The sequence below is a fragment of the Alnus glutinosa genome, chromosome 1 (assembly GCF_958979055.1).
Source record: "Alnus glutinosa chromosome 1, dhAlnGlut1.1, whole genome shotgun sequence".
Classification (NCBI taxonomy): domain Eukaryota; kingdom Viridiplantae; phylum Streptophyta; class Magnoliopsida; order Fagales; family Betulaceae; genus Alnus; species Alnus glutinosa.
Window position 1 is genome coordinate 44776841 of NC_084886.1, and position 19412 is coordinate 44796252.

At 36.7% G+C, this 19412-nt stretch overlaps 3 protein-coding genes across 3 annotated transcripts; 2 read left to right on the top strand and 1 right to left on the bottom strand.

The window, feature by feature from the left end:
• The first annotated feature begins 1032 nt into the window (after positions 1 to 1032).
• Positions 1033 to 2849, top strand: LOC133859292 (putative cysteine-rich receptor-like protein kinase 9). Its single transcript, XM_062294680.1, has 2 exons — positions 1033 to 1917; positions 2642 to 2849. The coding sequence occupies exons 1-2, from the start codon at positions 1044 to 1046 to the stop codon at positions 2719 to 2721; spliced, it is 954 nt and encodes a 317-aa protein (XP_062150664.1). The 5' UTR covers positions 1033 to 1043; the 3' UTR covers positions 2722 to 2849.
• A 1268-nt stretch (positions 2850 to 4117) lies between these two features.
• LOC133860637 (putative cysteine-rich receptor-like protein kinase 9) lies at positions 4118 to 10968 on the top strand. Its single transcript, XM_062296211.1, has 3 exons — positions 4118 to 4248; positions 9090 to 9925; positions 10695 to 10968. Exons 1-3 carry the CDS (start codon positions 4118 to 4120, stop codon positions 10772 to 10774), a joined length of 1047 nt encoding a protein of 348 aa, XP_062152195.1. The 3' UTR covers positions 10775 to 10968.
• A 1128-nt stretch (positions 10969 to 12096) lies between these two features.
• LOC133860646 (putative cysteine-rich receptor-like protein kinase 9) lies at positions 12097 to 12537 on the bottom strand. The gene has a single exon (XM_062296221.1). It carries the CDS (start codon positions 12535 to 12537, stop codon positions 12097 to 12099), a length of 441 nt encoding a protein of 146 aa, XP_062152205.1.
• Between the last annotated feature and the right edge of the window lie 6875 nt (positions 12538 to 19412).

The following is a 19412-nucleotide window of genomic DNA, read 5'->3' on the forward strand; positions in this document are numbered from 1 at the left end:
ATCTGACAACCCAACCGGTTATTTTGACTCCTTTTTTTTTTCTTTTTTTTTTTTTTTTTTTTTTTTTAAGATATTTCTCATTTTGTTTTTTCTTCTGCCTCTTTGCGTCTAAAAAAAGGCACCCCTTTCGTAATCGCTAACGCCGGCCACTTAATTATTTCATTTGCCACTGTTTCAGTCACATTGCGATTGGAAGTCAACGTACTCTATATATATTATGAATAATTACAAAAATACCATTCATAAGCTAAATTTTGGGATAAAATTCAGGAATTTTGCAAGTGCGTAGCACTGCTCATATATTTATGGGACGAATCCAACTTCTATGGGATAGTTTAAAACTACCGCATAGGTGCTGTAGTGAAAAACGGTACCATTTTTTACAAAATGACTGTTTTTCTTTTAAAAACATTTGCAAAACTTTTAATAAATTCAAAAATAAAATAATAATAATTAAAAATCAAAAATATTAAAAAATAATAATAAATAAAGGGTAGTCGGCGTTACCCATGGTAGTGGCTGGAGCCACCCTTGGCCGATCTGGGGTGGACGAACCACCCCAGTCGACTTTGGGGGTGGTCCTGCCAACCCAAAAAAAAAAAAAAAAAAAAAAAAAAAAAAAAAAAAAAAAACTTTAAGATAATACTAAAGGATTTGTCGATAGTCTCTTCTTTTCTTCATTCCCTTGATGGATGTTGACAACTCGGTAGATATTTGTATTCTTCAAATATTTTGTACGATTCCTTCCATTCTCAGACTGATCTTATTCAAGAAATAATTTTCAAATCTTGTATCTGATTTTCTCCCGCATCAGTGCATGCGGCAGATTTTTCTCTCATGGATTAGGTGAATGGAGGGAAGCCCATAACAGCCGCCGGTAGGTGCATGCATCATGATTAATTGTGGCCTTGGTTTACATACTTTGGTCAATGATTTTAACAAATTTTAAACTATCCCTAGTCCACATGGAGAATGAGTCCACACGGATGGTTGACAGAATTCGGAGACCGATAGACTTGTAATAGTATATTAGCTACGTTCGTATGCCATATTGCAGTGACCAGAAAGGCAATATTTGCATAGACATGGCAGTGGTTTCTTCAAGACTAGTCTTCCTGTCTGCCATATGCATTCTCATTGCTCCAGCCTTTGTTCGGCCACAGCAAAATCCTAATTTCTATCTTAACCATAACTGCTCAGATCAGCATGGTAGCTATACCAGTGGCAGTACCTACAAGGCAAACCTCGATCACCTCTTCTCCCCCCTCTCCTCCAACAGCATTGACATTGACTACGGGTTCTATAATTCGTCTTATGGGGAAAGCCCTGACAAAGTATATGGAATTGGACTTTGCAGAGGAGATTTGAAGCCTGATGAATGCCGTAATTGCCTCAATATCTCTAAAGATAATCTCACACTAGAGCGTTGTCCCAATGAGAAGGAAGCAATAGTATGGTTTAATGAGTGCATGTTGCGCTATTCAAGCCGCAACATATTTAGCACCATGGATGATACTCTTGAATTTCCTTGGATGAGCGACTATAGGGTATCAGACGATGAGAAGGTTCAGTTCAGTAAGGACCTCCGGAACTTTTTGCAAAACCTAAGTGGTCGAGCTGCAGCAGGTGGTTCTCTCCGTAAGTTTGCAGTAGGAAATGCATCAGCCCCAAGATCCCAAACACTATATGGACTGGTTCAGTGCACACCTGATTTGTCTGAGCAAGATTGCAGTCGATGCTTGAGTGGGGCTATTGATAATTTCTTGAAGTCTTATGCTGACAGATTAGGTGGGAGAATTCTTAGACCCAGCTGTAATTTTCGGTATGAGAACTCCAGCTTCATTGACCCCCCAGCTTATGCACCACCACCACCGGCAACGCTATTGCCACCCCCAACAACGCCACCGTCGCCACGGCGTAAGTGCATCCTTATGCTTAAAACATAGCAAATGATCAATGTGATTATAAGTTGTGTCTAGCTCGTCAATCTGTGCTGCCCGGGTTGGCTATGTCTAAGTGGTCTTTGATCAAGAACTTGTTTTTTAATATTTTCATGAATACTTATTTTTTTAATTTTAATTTTTAAACTTTTCATTTTCCTTTTCTTTTTTACTTTGTATCTTAAGAGAGAATTTTTTTTCCCTGGCGGGGCTATTCCTTATAACTTACAAGAAATGCTTTCTTATATTCTTTCATTATTTCATTTTAAAAATTAACTATTGAATCTATATGATCTATACATGATTCACGTGTAGGGTTGGCGAGTCAGGTTCAGGCCGACTTACTTGGCTGGCCAACCCATTATGGATCAACCTGAACACGACTTATTTAGTTAAACTAGTCAAATCATGACTAATCATTTTTTTTCCTTAATAATGACTAATCAAAATGTTGGTTAAAAATACCACATTATAATTATGAAATAGTTGTAAGATAAAAAATGTAGTTCCTACCATTGCTCCTAATTTTTACTTGGATATCCAATTTGCATATATTACTTGTTTTCTATTTTTTAATGATTTCGAATAAAGCACCCTTAATTTTCTGCTTCTATGTCTTAAAGCCCAAACTGGACCATTTTCTAATGATGCAAATTGTCTCACGGAAAACTTGGTTGTGTTTTGCATGTAATTTGATGTAGCTGAAGCAAGCAATGCACACAAGGCCGTAAATCAGATTCTCTTTGGGCTTGCATTGATGATTATGGGGTATGTATTATAGGTTTCAAATATTTTGGGTTTTAATTATGTATTTGGATTTAAATTCTGTAATAGGTATGTATTTGAATTTTGTATTATGTAAGCTAGTAGACTATTGTTGTGGACATTTTGGATTTGGATTTTGGATTTTGGATTTGGAATTGGAAATGGATTTTTTTTTTTTGTGCCAATGAGGTTAATATTAAAAAAAAAAAAAAAAAAAAAAATTATTCTGGACGGTTTGGGCCCAAACCATCCAGAACCAATTCCGGACGATTTAGGAAAACCGTCCAGAACTAGTTCTTGACGGTTTGTGCCAAACTGTTTGGAATTCCGGATGGTTTGGCCCAAACCGTCCATCACCCGGATTGACGACCCATATTTCTGGGCGATTTGAAACCGTCAAGAATTTTTTTTCCCTGACGGTTTTTTTTGCAATTTATGGACGGTTTGAAACCGTCCAGAATTCTCAGATTTTTAATTTTTTTTTGTAGTGAATCAAGTGTTTAATGAAAGTTCAAAGAGTTAAATATTTCAATGGGCTCTTCAGAAAATTAATTATGTTGATTTTCTAGGTATCGAAAATTTTCTGTCAAATTTTCCTAAAGAAAATCTTGTCCTTTCTTTTAGCGTGTTGGAAGAAATTTTGATTTTCCGTGGTTAAGAAAGAAATGAAATTTTTTGAAATTTTTTTACAGAGAGTGAATTTATGACAATCAATTAAGAGCTTGTAAAAATTACTTCATCTCAATTTGGTGCGAGTAACCCAAATTTAATATTTATAGTCATATTGTGATAGGTTGCAAGTTGTCTTTCTTCTGTTATGAAGTTGCTTTGGTCTTAAAAAGTATAGAATGACCTAAATTGATTGGACATTCAAAAGATTACAGCATAGTCCAAAAACTCTCCCACCATGCTTCCCTTGACAACGAGACATAATTTTTTCAATAGTCCGAAGCAAAAAACCGCAGCCATCTTGCTCGGACAAGTGAATATATCATTTGGGAATTTGGAATTTGGATCCTCTCCATTTAGTTATAAAGTAGGGCCATAATTATTTTTTTACATTCTATAAAAAATATAAAAAGACAATTATACTCCTTCTTTATAATTAAGAGAGAGGATCCTCTCCATTTAATCCCTGTTCCGAAATTCGCGCGCGGCTACTGCATTTCCTACCGCAAACTTACGGAGAGAATCGCTTGCCGCGGCTCGACCTCCAGGGCTATTCAAAAAGGTCTTAATCTATCCACGTCGGCTGATGCCTTGTTCCACGTACAAAACGCACGAAGGCTTTCCATGGTGCCAAATATGTTGTCGTTTGAGTATCGTAACATGCAATCCTCGTACCATGCTATTGCTTCCTTCTGATTGGGACAAAGCTGTGTAGGAAGATCTGTGGAGTGGTTGAGGCAACTATGGCAAACATCTGGCTTGACATCTCCTCTACAAAGTCCGATTGCATATACTTGGTCAGGGTTTTGACCATAAGACGAATTGTAGAACCCGTAGTCATGATTTCAGTGTTGGAGGAGAGACAGGAGAGGAGGTGATTGAGGTTTGCCTTGTCTACACATAAAAGGTACTGTAGGAAGGCTGAAGAGGCGATGGCTTGAGCACTATTCAGCAAGCAAATTGCTGATACAAGTAGTTGTCTTGAAGAAACAAATAGAGTATATAATCATGAAAAACATGACACTAATATACGTAATTTATTCTATATTTGTTGTTTTAACTTAAATTAAATTAGTCGTTAATCACTAAATCTCTCAACATTATGGATGGATCCAAGTTGACCTACGAATCTGATTTAGATAACTAATATATCATTAATGGTAACTCAACATATATATATATATATATATATATATATATATATATATATATATATTGTGTTTTCTTAATTATAAAGCTTAAAGAAAAAGAAATACGAAGAACAATAGTCTTAATTACATCTAAAATTAATCATCAAACATTAGCCCAGTAGTTGAAGCTTGCCGAGGCTTGGACAGAGCTGCTTTTAAATTAACCTCACTCTTTCTCTGTTACCCCTAAATTATGCTCCCATTGCACGGACGTGTCAGATTCAATACTGCTGTTGTTCATGAAAAATGCCGACGGCGAAGGTACCAAAAGCGTACTGGGGGAGTAGCTATTAAGCATAAGAACCAGAGAAACTATGATTGGTTAGTCAACTACATTTTCTTGGAAGTACAGTAATCCTATGGAGATGCATCTCATCATTTTAGTCTTCATGAAGATTAAGAAGTCTTTGAGCAATGCCACCTATGATTTTGTAGCGCGTCTCCCAATCCAAAAGTACACGTTTGATTGGATCTATCAATGCATTCAACCAAGTATTTGATCATATTGAACGTACTGAAATATGTCGAAGATCGATCTATCGATCCTTAAAAGACATGTAACCCAAAATTTTAATCACTAGGGATGCAACAGGAAAATCATAATAAAAAAAAGGAAATAAAAACACTTTGTAGAATAAATAATATAAAACAATAAATTTTGTCCGGTAAATTATAGAATTGTGAAATTTTCGTGAAATATAAAATTGTAGCGCTTTGAATAAACTTTCCAACGCTACTAAGTTTGTCCCAATCTGATGTTAGAATCAAAATGTATAATTTTTGAAGTAAAATGAGTCTAATAAAAAACTGATAAGACTGACTCACATCATAGAGTCTAGGGTTAAATACGTTTTTGGTTCCTGAGTTTTGAAAACTTTATTTTTTAGTACATGAGTTTCAATTTGTATCACAGATGGTACCTCCATTTTAGGAAAAGACCAAATTAATATCTCAGTTAAGTTTTTCGTCAAAGAACTAATGACCCGCCATGTGTCAACTCCTGAGGGTTGACACGTGTTTTAGTATAAAAATAAATAAATAAATAATTAAAAAAAATTAAAAACTTAAAAAAAAAAAAAGAAGAAAAAGAAAACCCTTGGCCAAAATGAGGGTGGTTGAGCCCTCTTGACCAGTTTTGGGCACCCCATGGCGAAAAAAAAATGGTCAAGGGTTTTGGCCCTTGGGAGTGGCTAAACTTGACCTTTTTTTTTTTTTTTTTTTTTTTTTTTTTTTTTTTTGTCATTGGGTGGCCGAACCACCCTAGACTGGTCAAGAGGGTGGTTCCCTTGGCCAAAATGGGGTGGCCCGGCCACCCCCCATGGTGGCCAAGCCACCCCTCTTCTTTTTCTTTTTTCTTTTTTTTTTTAATTTTTTTTTTAAGTTTTTAATATTTTAATTAATTTTTAAAGTTTTTTTTTATTTTTTATACTAAAACCAGATATTTTTAAGGGTTGATATTTGGTGGGCCGTTGGTTTTTAGACGGAAAACTTGACTGAAGTGTTAATTTGGTTTTTTTTTTTTTTTTAAAAACAAAAATATCATTTATGATACGAATTAAAATTCAAGTACTAAAAAATAAAATTTTTAAAACTAAAGGACTAAAAACGTATATAACCCTAAAGTTTAATGGCTTGAGTAGTAAACATGAATGCAAATAACTAAAGAGAGTAGATTTTTCAAAATTAGGAGCTTGACTCAAAATAATGCAAGCTTCTCGGCATGTCAACTGGTCAAGAGGAGTTGGACCACGTTATTAATGGCGTAGTGTACACTTTCAAATGGAAATTTGCAAAAGGGACGACGTACGATTTTGTGGAAATTAAAAAAGAGTAGCTGGTGACATTAATACTGTTGAGAATTCCAGCCCATCAAGCTAGAAGAATGGTTCTAATGGGACCCTGTTGCATTGAATGCCTAGCTTTACTTATGAAATAACTATTCAGTAGTAATGATGCATGTCCCACGCGTGCCTTGACAAAGCTCAACAATTTACTAGTCGACGTCAACGCATGCAAAATATTTAGTCTCAGCCGACTTGTCTCCCACTCCACACGCCTAAATATTTATTTTTAGGCCAACCAAAAATTAATAATGCAATTTTTCCATAATTTTATATCTGACAACTCAACCGGTTATTTTGACTCCTTATCTTTTTTTTTTTTTTTTTTTTTTTTTAGATACTTCTCATTTTGTTTTTACTTTTGCCTCTTTGCGTCTAGAAAAAGGCACCCCTTTCGTAATCGCTGACGCCAGTCATCACTTAATTATTTCATTTGCCACTGTTTCGGTCACGTTGCAATTGGAACTCAACGTACTCTATTTATGTAGTGGACAAGCATGTTTGGCATACGATAGAGCTAGAGCAACATAAACAACACAACAGGTTTTATACTATTTTTTTTTTTTTTCAAGTATATATTTTGTTTAGAAAGGAGTCAAACCTAGTGTAATCAAATTTCAAATTTGAAGTGTTAATCAAATTTCAGTCTTTCTAAGTTTTTTTTTCCTGTTTTCTTTGAAGCGATCAGAGTATTTATCTTATTCAATATAATTATTAAGAATTCTACCTTCTATCTTTAGTTTTTATTTATTGTTACAACACTGCTGTCAAAACAATTTTAATTATGCTCGCGATCGTCAGGTTAGAAGATAAAATGAGAGGTTATTAATTTAGACGGTCGTGGTTTGCCCTAGACACCACTAACTTATAAATTCTTTACTCATTTTGCAAAAGTCATGACTATTGATTGTTGTGACAAAACTAATATTTCAGTATTACTAAAGAAGTTGAAAAATTATAGAATAACAAATGACCATAACACAAACTCAGGAGACACCAAGATTTAAGTGGTTCGGCTTAACAAGCCTACATTAACTGGCAGAGATGATCTAGGAGAAATCCACTATCAAAAGATGGAGTATAAAGTGCAATACAAAGAGCAACTACTCAAATTTAAAAGCTCCAATACACCCAAATTTCACTCTCAGCTCACACAATAAAAAAGAACTAAATACAAAAGAGCAAACTTCTCTAAGTTTTCTTATCGCTTAACACCCAAGAAAAATAATGAGAAAATACAAGTGAAACAATAAAAGTGACTTATCTCTTTAAGAAATATTAGACATCTCAATATTATTTTTTAAAATTTGATTTAAATTTAATGTGTCACAATTTTAAAAAATTATAACATATTTTTTAAAATGATAAATTTTATAAAATTATGACATGTCACATTGTAACCAAATTCTTTAAAAAAAAAATTGGTTGGGCTTTTACAATGAGCTGCCGAGCTGCACTGCTGGACGCGTCCTGTTCTTCTTGTCTTCTCTCTCTCGCACACTGCTCTCTCAAAGGACCGAAGTCTCCCATAATTCTTGAGCAAAGCCTTTTTGTTTCAAAGAAATAACTCTAGAGACATCCTCACGTTTGTGAGAGAAAAGAACTCACATAAAGGGCCACGGTAAGGACTTGATAAGGACAAGTCACATGCACTACAGAACCCGTTTGGTAGAAGACTTTAACTCGTTTTAAAGTATGCAGCTTTTTCAAAAATATTTATTCCTCCGCTGAAATTTCAATTTTACCCTGAATAGCATGAAAAATTCCTTCCCAAAAAAATTGCTTTTGAAATTCATGCGGGGTAAAATTGAAATTTCAAGAGAGGGGTGAAGCTTCACGCTTCAGACCAATAAAAATGTTCTGCCAAAAAGTCTGGCATTCAGACACGGGCAGGTAAAGCTTGTTGCGGGGGAAAGGGGGGAGGGAGGGGCGAACTAAACAGGGCGATATTTGCATAGACATGGCAGTGGTTTCTTCAAGACTAGTTGACGTGAATCCGCAGGATGAAATCCCCTTTGAACCTACAAATAAATTGAAATTTACCTAAAAAAGTCAAGAATCAAGTTCAAAGAATCTAGACCCGTTGAAATCTTGTTTAAAGAACCTAGATTTGATGAGAACGCCACAAAGAGTTTGCCTTTGATAAGTTCTTAGTTCAATCAAGAACAAGTAGAGAAAACTGAAAAAGTTTTCTATGATGAACAAAACTTCATTCAAATTCAACTTGTCTAGCATATGCGGCTACAAGTCTTTTTAAAACCTCTTCATAAAACTCTAACCCTACTAAGGCCTGCATCAATTAAAAGACATGGGCTAAACATCTTCAAGCCCAAAATATCATAAACTACACTTCTATAGCTAATAAAAGAAGTCCACTTAATAAAACAAATAGGCCTAAAGGCCTACAACCATATAAACATAAAAATAGGCCCATATGCCTATACTTAGTGAAATAAAGAGTTTGCAAGAAACCACTAGGCTATGCCGCCCCCATCTGTTGCTTGTATCACACGAATTAAAGTTGGTTCTTCTTCTTTCAAGCCCATCTTGAATGTTGGAGTCTTGCTCGATAAATTTGCAAACTAAGCCCAAGTGGATTGCACTAAATTTTGCATTGCCTCCTTGATCTTCTTCGCCCTTGACTTTGTGATTGGCCCATCTGGAACTTGTAAGGGATCTTTAAGATTCGGCCTACCATTGGACCCATCACTAGTCTTCCTGTCTGCCATATGCATTCTCATTGCACCAACCATTGTTCGGCCACAGCAAAATCTTAATTTCTATCTTAACCATAAGTGCTCAGATCAGCAGGGTAGCTATACCAGTGGCAGTACCTACAAGGCAAACCTCGATCAACTCTTCTCCCCCCTCTCCTCCAACAGCATTGACATTGACAACGGGTTCTATAATTCGTCTTTTGGGGAAAGCCCTGACAAAGTATATGGAATTGCACTTTGCAGAGGAGATTTGAAGCCTGATGAATGCCGTAATTGCCTCAATATCTCTAAAGATAATCTCACACTAGAGCGTTGTCCCAATGAGAAGGAAGCAATAGTATGGTTTAATGAGTGCATGTTGCGCTACTCAAGCCGCAACATATTTAGCACCATGGATGATACTCTTGAATTTCCTTGGATGAGCGACAATAGGGTATCAGACGATGAGAAGGTTCAGTTCAGTAAGGACCTCCGGAACTTTTTGCAAAACCTAAGTGGTCGAGCTGCAGCAGGTGGCTCTCTCCGTAAGTTTGCAGCAGGAAATGCATCAGCCCCAAGATCCCAAACACTATATGGACTGGTTCAGTGCACACCTGATTTGTCTGAGCAAGATTGCAGTCGATGCTTGAGTGGGGCTATTGATAATTTCTTGAAGTCTTATGCTGACAGATTAGGTGGGAGAATTCTTAGACCCAGCTGTAATTTTCGGTATGAGAACTCCAGCTTCTTGGACCCCCCAGCTTATGCACCACCACCACCGGCAACGCTATTGCCACCCCCAACAACGCCACCGCCACCACCGCGTAAGTGCATCCTTATGCTTAAAACATAGCAAATGATCAATGTGATTATAAGTTGTGACTAGCTCGTCAATTTGTGCTGCCCGGGTTGGGTATGTCTAAGTGGTCTTTCATCAAGAATTTGTTTGTTAAGATTTTCATGAATACTTATTTTTTTAATTTTAATTTTTAAACTTTTCATTTTCCTTTTCTTTTTTACTTTGTATCTTAAGAGAGAATTTTTTTTCCCTAGCGGGGCTATTCCTTATATATTACGAGAAATGTTTTTTTTTTTATGTTCTTTTGTTATTTTATTTTAAAAATTAACCATTGAATCTATATGATCTACACATGATTCACGTGTAGGGTTGACAATTCAGATTGGTGAGTCAGGTTCAGGCCGACTTACTTGGTTGGCCAACCCATTATGGATCAACAACACGACTTGTTTAGTTAAACTAGTCAAATCATGACTAATCATTGTTTTTTTTTTTTTTTTTTTTTTTTTTTTTTTTTTTTTTTGACAATGACTAATCAAAAGGTTGGTTAAAAATACCACATTACAATTATGAAATAGTTGTAAGATAAAAAATGTAGTTCCTACCATTGCTCCTAATTTTTACTTGGATATCCAATTTGCATATATTACTTGTTTTCTATTTTCTAATGATTTGGAACAAAGCACCCTTAATTTTCTACTTCTATGTCTTAAAGCCCAAACTGGACCCATTTTCTAATGATGCAAATTGTCTCACGGAAAACTTGGTTGTGTTTTGCATGTAATTTGATGTAGCTGAAGCAAGCAATGCACACAAGGCTGTAAATCAAATTCTCTTTGGGCTTGCATTGATGATTATGGGATATGGATTATAGGTTTCAAATATTTAGGGTTTTAATTATGTATTTGGATTTGAATTCTGTAATAGGTATGCATTTGAATTTTGCATTATGTAAGCTAGTAGACTGTTGTTGTGAAAAATTTGAATTTGGATTTGGATTTGGATTTGGATTTTGGATTTTGGATTTTGGATTTTAGATTTGGATTTGGATTTGGATTTGGATTTGGAAATGGATTTGGATTTGGATTTTTGCAAGTTAAAATAAATGAATTTTGTATTAAAGATTTTTTTTTTTTGTGCCAATGAGGTTAATATTAAAAAACAAAAAACATTATTCTGGACGGTTTGGGTCCAAACCATCCAGAACCAATTCCAGACGATTTGGGAAAACCGTCCAGAACTAGTTCTTGACGGTTTGTGCCAAACCGTTTGGAATTCCGGATGGTTTGGCCCAAACCGTCCATCACCCTGATTGATGACCCATATTTCTAGGCGATTTGAAACCGTTAATTTTTTTTTTCCTGACGGTTTTGCAATATCTGGATGGTTTCAAATCGTCCAGAATTCTTAGTTTTTTTTTTTTGGTAGTGAATCAAGTGTTTAATGAAAGTTCAAAGAGTGAAATATTTCAATGAGCTCTTCAGAAAATTAATTATGTTGATTTTCTAGGTATTGAAAATTTTCTGTCAAATTTTTCTAAAGAAAATCTTGTCATTTATTTTAGCATGTTGGAAGAATTTTTGATTTTTCGTGGTTAAAAAAGAAATGAAAATTTTTGGAAATTTTTTACAGAAAGTGAATTTATGAGAATCAATTAAGAGCTTGTAAAGATTATTTCATTTCAATTTGGTGCGAGTAACTTCAGATTTAATATTTATAGTCATATTGTGATAGGTTGCAAGTTGTCTTTCTTCTTATATGAAGTTTCTTTGGTCTTGAAAAATATAGAATGAACTAAATTGATTGGACATCCAAAAGATTACAGCATAGTCCAAAAATTCTCCCATCATGCTTCCCTTGACAACAAGACGTAATATTTTCAATAGTCCGAAGCAAAAAATCGCAGCCATCTTGCTCGGACAAATCAAGTGTGCACAGAACAAGCGAATATATCGTTTGGAAATTGGGAATTTGGATCCTCTCCATTTCTCTTCATTTAGTTATAAAAGTAGGAACATAGTTATTCTTTTACATTTCATAAAAAATGTAAAAAGACAACTATACTCCTCGTTTATAAGTAAACGGAGAGAATCCTCTCCATTTGATCCCTGTTCCGAAATTCGCGCGCGGCTACTGCATTTCCTACCGCAAACTTATGGAGAGAATCGCCTGCCGCGGCTCGACTTCTAGGGCTATTCAAAAAGGTCTTAATCTATCCACGTCGGCTGATGCCTTGTTCCACGTACAAAACGCACGAAGGCTTTTCCATGGTGCCAAATATGTTGTCGTTTGAGTTCGTAACATGCAATCCTCGTACCGTGCTATTGCTTCCTTCTGATTGGGACAAAGCTGTGTAGGAAGATCTGTGGAGTGGTTGGGGCAGCTATGGCAAACATCTAGCTTGACATCTCCTCTACAAAGTCCGATTGCATACTTGGTCAGGGTTTTGACCACAAGACGAATTGTAGAACCCGTAGTCATGATTTTCAGTGTTGGAGGAGAGAGAGAGGAGAGGATGTGATTGAGGTTTGCCTTGTCTACACATAAAAGGTACTGTAGAAAGGCTGAAGAGGCGATGGCTTGAGCAATATTCAGCAAGCAAATTGCTGATACAAGTAGTTGTCTGGAAGAAACCATTGCGATATGTTTCTTAAAAATGGTCAGATTTACGCCAAGCAAGCTTTAAGGGAGAAGGGTACTGCATAAAGTAGAAGGCTGACTGAGACACTTTGTATATTGATGGAAGTCTGTGATCTTGAAAATTAAGTAGTGTACTGTTGAGATAAAAAATTCAACCATTGTTGCTTACATTTTCTTAGTTATAAAAAGCTCTATTCAATTCTATAAATGATGACCCCTTTGCGTCCCTTCTAATTTATTAAGAAGAGTTTATATGAGACTGTACGTAGAGCTAGAAATTCCTAAAATCTAAACCTTGTTTTCTCCAAAATGATGAGCTCCATTACTTACTGGTCACCTTGTATTATCTAGTGGAAAATGGGTGAAAATAGGGTCTTATCCAAATGAAGATATTAATCTGCGAAATTAAATAAATGGTTGGTTGAATCAAAAGTACTAGATCGATGAGGACATGCAGGCCAGGAATCTGAAAGGTGCATTGCACATCCTACCGGCTAAAATATTCTTTCCTATTAGGTTTGTGAAGTGGGTTTGAACTAAAAACTAAGTGAAGTCCTAGAGTATTAAGAGTACAGGATTATGATACCTTTAAATGAGACTGCCGCCCAAAACCAGGAGACTTTGAGATTGGAAGTTGAAGAATCAATAGATCGGACACCATATTTCAAATCGACCTGGGATGGGGAGGAAAACAAGCACGTCAACTTCGTCAGGCGTGGTGATGGGAGAACGCTAATTACATGCCCAAGTCGGGGTTTGTTTTGTGAAGAAGATGATGAAATTTAGAAAGATATTTATGGAGAGAATGGTGCATATATATACATTGTGAATGAACCATTTCCCTTTCATTTATGGAGTGTTTCTTGCGTGATGGTTGTTTTGAAGGACAAGGGTATAGGATTAATATTCAATTTGATTCTTTGAACCCCACTCCTTTAAGCGATTACTCTCTTATATATGTCCTGAAGATATCGGAGCGTTAGTGTATAGGTCGCCGTTAGGGTGCACATGGCATGGTTATGACGTACTGTACATAGATGTAGTGAAGAGTGGATCCAAATCCGATCTTTTTCATGGACTTCTCTAGACCTTTAACACCCTTTATAACCAAAAGAGTAATTCGATCTATTCTTCAATCACGCCTATTTATCACACTAATTTGATACCAGTTGATGTGACGTATTTTAAATGACTTTTTCATATTTGACACCTAAAAAATCAAAATAAAAATCATAATGTCATTCTGAAATGAGTTCTAAATCGTAGAATTACTTAATTTTCAAAATTTATACCCGATGCATTTCATTCTTTTTTTTTTCTTCTTTTTATTTTTTATTTTTTATTTTTTTTTATTTTTTTTATTTTATTTTATGAACAGAAGAAGAGACTTCTCATTAAAACTGGAAAGATACAAAGTTGATTCCAGAACAGAATCTAGAGATGCAAAAGATCTCTAACCAATAAATCTACAATACAAGCCGGTGGTTCAATTCTCCAACATGATGATAAATTTTGGTCAATTGCCAATTTTACTAAACAATGAGCAACCGCATTTCCTTCCCTTTTAACATGAACAAATTTGACAGATGTCAAGTGAAGAATGTCAAGGGCAATACTTTCAGTAATATGCACTACAAAAAAAAAAAAAAAAAAAAAAAGGCTTTTTAAGCCGTTTTTATTAGAGCCGTTTTAGGAAAGCGGCTCTAATTTCAGCCGTTTTTAACTAAAACGGCTCCAATTAAAGCCCTTTTAAAAAAGCGACTCTAATTAGAGCCATTATAGATAAAACGACTCTAATTTGAGCCGTTTTAATAAAAACAGCTCTAATTAGAGCCGCTTTTTTAAAACGGCTCTAAATAAATTTGAGCCTTTTGATAAAAAAAAAAAAACGGCTCTAATTAGAGCCATTTTAGTCAAAACGGCTCCAATTAGAGCCGTTTTAAATAAAATGACTCCAATTAGTTTGAGCTAGTTTAACAAAAACAGCTCTAATTAGAGCTGTTTTAGAAAAGCGACTCTAATTAGAGCCGTTTTTCTATCAAAAGGGCTTAAATTAGAGCCGCTTTTCTAAAATGGCTCAAATTAGAGCCGTTTTTAGTTAAAACGACTCCAATTAGAGCCGTTTTGATTAAAAAGAAAAGAAAAGGCTCTAATTGCAACAATTAAAAGTCTCACATAAATCGTACCACGATTGATCATATTGATCGTATCACGATTGATCACAAAAATTGTACCACAATTGATCACATTGATCGTACCACGATCAATCACATAGATCATTCCGTGATCGATTACATGATCATACCACGATCGATCATATAGATCATACCACTATTGATCACACATGATCGTACCACAATTGATCACATTGATCGTACCACGATCAATCACACTTAAATCCTATCACGATCGATCACATTTAGAGCCATTTTTCTAAAATGGCTCAAATTAGAGCCACTTTTCTAAAAGGGCTCAAATTGGAGCTTTTTATTTATTTATTTATTTATAATCAAAATGGCTCAAATTAGAGCCGTTTTTTAATCAAAATGGCTCAAATTAGAGCCCCTTTTCTTAAAAGACTCAAATTAGAGCCGTTGTTGATCAAAATGGCTCAAATTAGAGCCCTTTTTTAATCAAAATGGCTCAAATTAGAGCCGCTTTTCTAAAATTGCTCAAATTAGAGCCTTTTTTTTTTTCTTTTTTCTTTTTTTTTTTAAAAATTTTTTTTTTATCAAAATGGCTCAAATTAGAGCCGTTTTTCTAAAAGGGCTCAAATTAAAGTAGCTTTTCTAAAAGGGCTCAAATTAGAGCCGTTTTTAGTTAAAACGACTCCAATTAGAGCCGTTTTGATAAAAAAATGGCTCTAATTGCAACAATTTTTTTTTTTTTTTTTTTTTATAAAAAAAAGTCTAACATAAATTGTATTACGATTGATTACAAAAATTGTACCACGATCGATCACATTGATCGTACCACGATCACATTGATCGTACAACGATCAATCATATAAATTGTATCACGATTGATCACACATGATCGTACCACGATTGATCACACATGATCGTACCACAATTGATCACATTGATCGAACCACGATCGATCACACTTAGATTCTACTACGATCGATCACATAGATCGTACCACGATTGATCACATAGATCGTACCACGATTGACCACATAGATTATACCACGATCGATCACATTATGGTACCACGATCGATCACATAGATCGTTCCATGATCGATCACATAGATCGTACCACGATCAATCACTTAGATCATATTACTATTGATCACACATGATCGTACCACGATTGATCACACATGATTGTACCATAACAAAGACAAATGTTACCCTGCCAACAGAATGAAGAGAGCCTGCTCAACTCATGTAATGCGCGTGTGTGTGAAGACTCTTAACCACAAGGTTTGCTTTTTACAAAAATGACAAGAAACCACCAGATTTTCTAGACATGAGAGAAAATCAGAGAAAGATTTGCCAAAAGTCAAACCTTATAACTTAGTAGGGCCTATACACCTTCATCTGATACACTCCCCCTAAGATACATCACATATTCTGTTTTACTTGTACCATATAGGACAAGGTAAAATTTTTACTTGCTCATAGAGGGCAAGGTAAATTAAGCACATAAGCAGTGATTAAACAATTTAAAGCGTAGAACTTTTTATGAATTACTGCTCGAATCTTATGGTACTGCAAACTGTAAGAAGTGCCAGAATTTATAGGTGCTAGGTTCAACTAGCCTGTGGTCAATTTTGGCCATCCAAGCAAAAACCTCTTATCTTTTCCAAAAAAATTCTAGGAGTAAAAAGTTAGAGAAGGAAAAATGCGTACCTCTGGGGAGTCTTAGGATAATGCACGAGGTCATCACATGAGACAAACTACTACCCAACAGAACAATGAGCAGGAAAAATTTTTGTACATGTCAGACTAATGTTTTCACCCACATGTAAGCATAATATATCAATGCTCAACAAACTAGTAAACCAGAAGGAATACACGAAATAGCTGGCATACCTTGTGAAAGATTTATCCTGCTACGAAGACTCCCCCCCCACCCTCTTTTTTTTATTATTATTACAATATCATGCTATCAGAGGACAAAGAGTTCATCCTAGCATGGAAACATCATGTCTAGGACATGGCACAAACACCAATGGTTTTCCGAAGAGACTCAAACCTGCTACCATCTAGAGGTTTGGTAAGAATGTCAACCAATTGATTTATGAATGAGAGAGATACTACCTCGGGTTCCACAAGATCACGTAAGAAGTGATGCCTGATGTCCATGTGCTTGGTCTGAGAATGCTGAACGGGGTTCTTGGAAATATTGATAGCACTAGTATTATCACAATTGATAATCATAGTGTCTTAAGAGAATCTGTATTCCCCTAGCAATGTCTTCATCCACAATAATTGGGTACAGCAGCTACCCGCAGCAATATACTCAGCCTCAGTAGTGGAGAGAGATATGGAGGCTTGTTTCTTGCTCATCCAAGCGACAAGATTGTTCCCCACATAGAAACATCCTCCTAAGGTGCTCTTTCGATCATCAACATTTCCAGCCCAATCTGCATCAGAGTATCCTGCAACAACAAGATTTGTTTCTCTAGAGTACCAAATGCCATAAAAATGGGTATCATTTACATACCTGATGATACACTTTACTGCAGTGAGGTGAGATTCCTTAGGATTGGCCTAAAAACGAGCACAAACTCCCACACTAAAAGCAATATCTGGTCGGCTGGCTGTAAGATACAGGAGGCTCTCTGAAAAATTGAATTGACTTCAAAAATTAAAGTGTGTGCACAAGTGTCAACAAAAATTAAAGCACAGTGGAAAGTAATGACACACAGATTTTTGTTGACGAAGTGGAAACTCAATTAAGAGAAAAACCACTCCGGGGCAGCCAAACACAGGAATTCCACTATTCAGAAGACAAAGCTAGATATGAGACAGTAACACTCACATATACCCGATGCAGTGGTCGTATCTTGATCTCTGACGTGTAACCTAACACGAACGCCTCCCAACCAGGTTCACCTACCTGAAGGAGTCTTCAATGGAACTCCTTACCTTAGAGCCGACCTTTAAGATAGACTTCGGTTTATAGCACAACACACTTATAGGAACGGCTTCAGAGAGATTGAAAACTTCTCTGAGCTTCTAATGGAATTCACTTTGAATTCTTGCAGCTCTATGTGTCGAAGGGCCCTCTATTTATAGGCTGGGGGCTTAAATGAGTGTCAGGGCAAAATAAACCTAGGCACCATTCGGACGGTGGACATGGGTCGTCCGGACGGACAACTGTGCGACAGGATTTTTTGAAATAAACCTAGGCACCATTCGGACGAGATGGCACATCGTCCGGACGGACGCACGTTCGCTGCAAGTAATTTTCATAATAGGCTTCGCACGTTCAGACCATAAGGGATTAGCGTCTGGATGGCTGAACTTCAACACGCAATTTCCATATCTGATGTGCGTGCGTTCGGACCATGAGAGGTAGACATCCGAACGGTTGAAGTCGAATCGGCAGTTTACCACATACGATGCACCAGCGTCCGGACCACAGCTGTCAGATGTCCGGACAGTCAATTTGAACTGCGATTCTTGCCTTATGGAGACACGCGTTCTGACGGGATACCACATCGTCCGGACGGTTGATTGATCTTCCCTTTCTTGGAACTTGGAAAGAATCAGTGAATCGTTCGAGAACTGATAGGCGTCCGGACGTGCTGCTGAAATGCCCGAACGGAGCAAGGTGGAACAAAATCTTCTCGATACAGTGAAGTGTCCTAACGGAGGGAGCACATAGTCCGGACGGATGATACTGGACTGTATGGCTTCCGGACGGATGAAACAGTTGACAGATGGGAGTCCAGACGGGATGGCTCAATCGTCCAGACGGCTGACAGGGAACTTGAAATTCTTCTGACTTACTGGCAGAATCGTCTGACATCACTCTAAAAGTGGAATCCCTGTTTCCGTATCTTTACACAAGTGATTTTGTCCAAACACAGAATAGGGCCAAAATACTAACAAACTCCTCCTTTGGCCATTCTGGGACAAAAATCACTTGATCGATTTGGAAATACATTCCCAGTCCAAAAATAAAAATTACTCCCCCTTTTTGTCACAAAGGGACAAAGGGTAAAATAGAATAATAAAAACATCCAGCTGAAATAAAAATTACTCCCCCTAACGGTCTCAGAAGGACCCGGGAAATGAAGTAATATAAGTTCAATAGTTTATAACAACAAAAACTTAACACAATGTTTCATAAAACAAAACAAACAACAAAAGCAAATATCAAAAGCCAGGGAGAATCAAGCATCCTCAGGCAAAGGTAAAGTCCCATCCGCATCCTCCTCATCATCATTGCTCGGGTGATGGTACTTCAGACACTCCTTGAGGTCCAGCTGATTCTGCTCCACGCGCATGTTGATGGAGTGCACCTCTAGCTGAATTGAGGAGATGGACTGCTGCATGGAGGACATAGACACTTGCATGTTGCTCAGCCCCCCTGAAGAGCAGTAAGAGCCTCCATAATCTAAGCATAGTGGGTCTCCGACTCATGTGGTGGAGTTATGTGAGAGGAGGAAGCCATTTTTGGAAATTCGATTGGCATAGGAGCAGGTGGGGGCACATCATCATCGAAGTCAACTCTTCGTAGTTGAGCATTTGACTTCATCAAAGTTTGCTTGCTGATGGGCTGCTAGATTTTCATCTTCGGTTCCCCAGTAATATTGGCGTCGGATTGAAGAATGATCAGCCAATTGGGCTGTTGAGTAAGGAGGCAGCCAAATGGAAGACAAGCAGTGCTCTCATCACGAGCCTTTAGCATAAC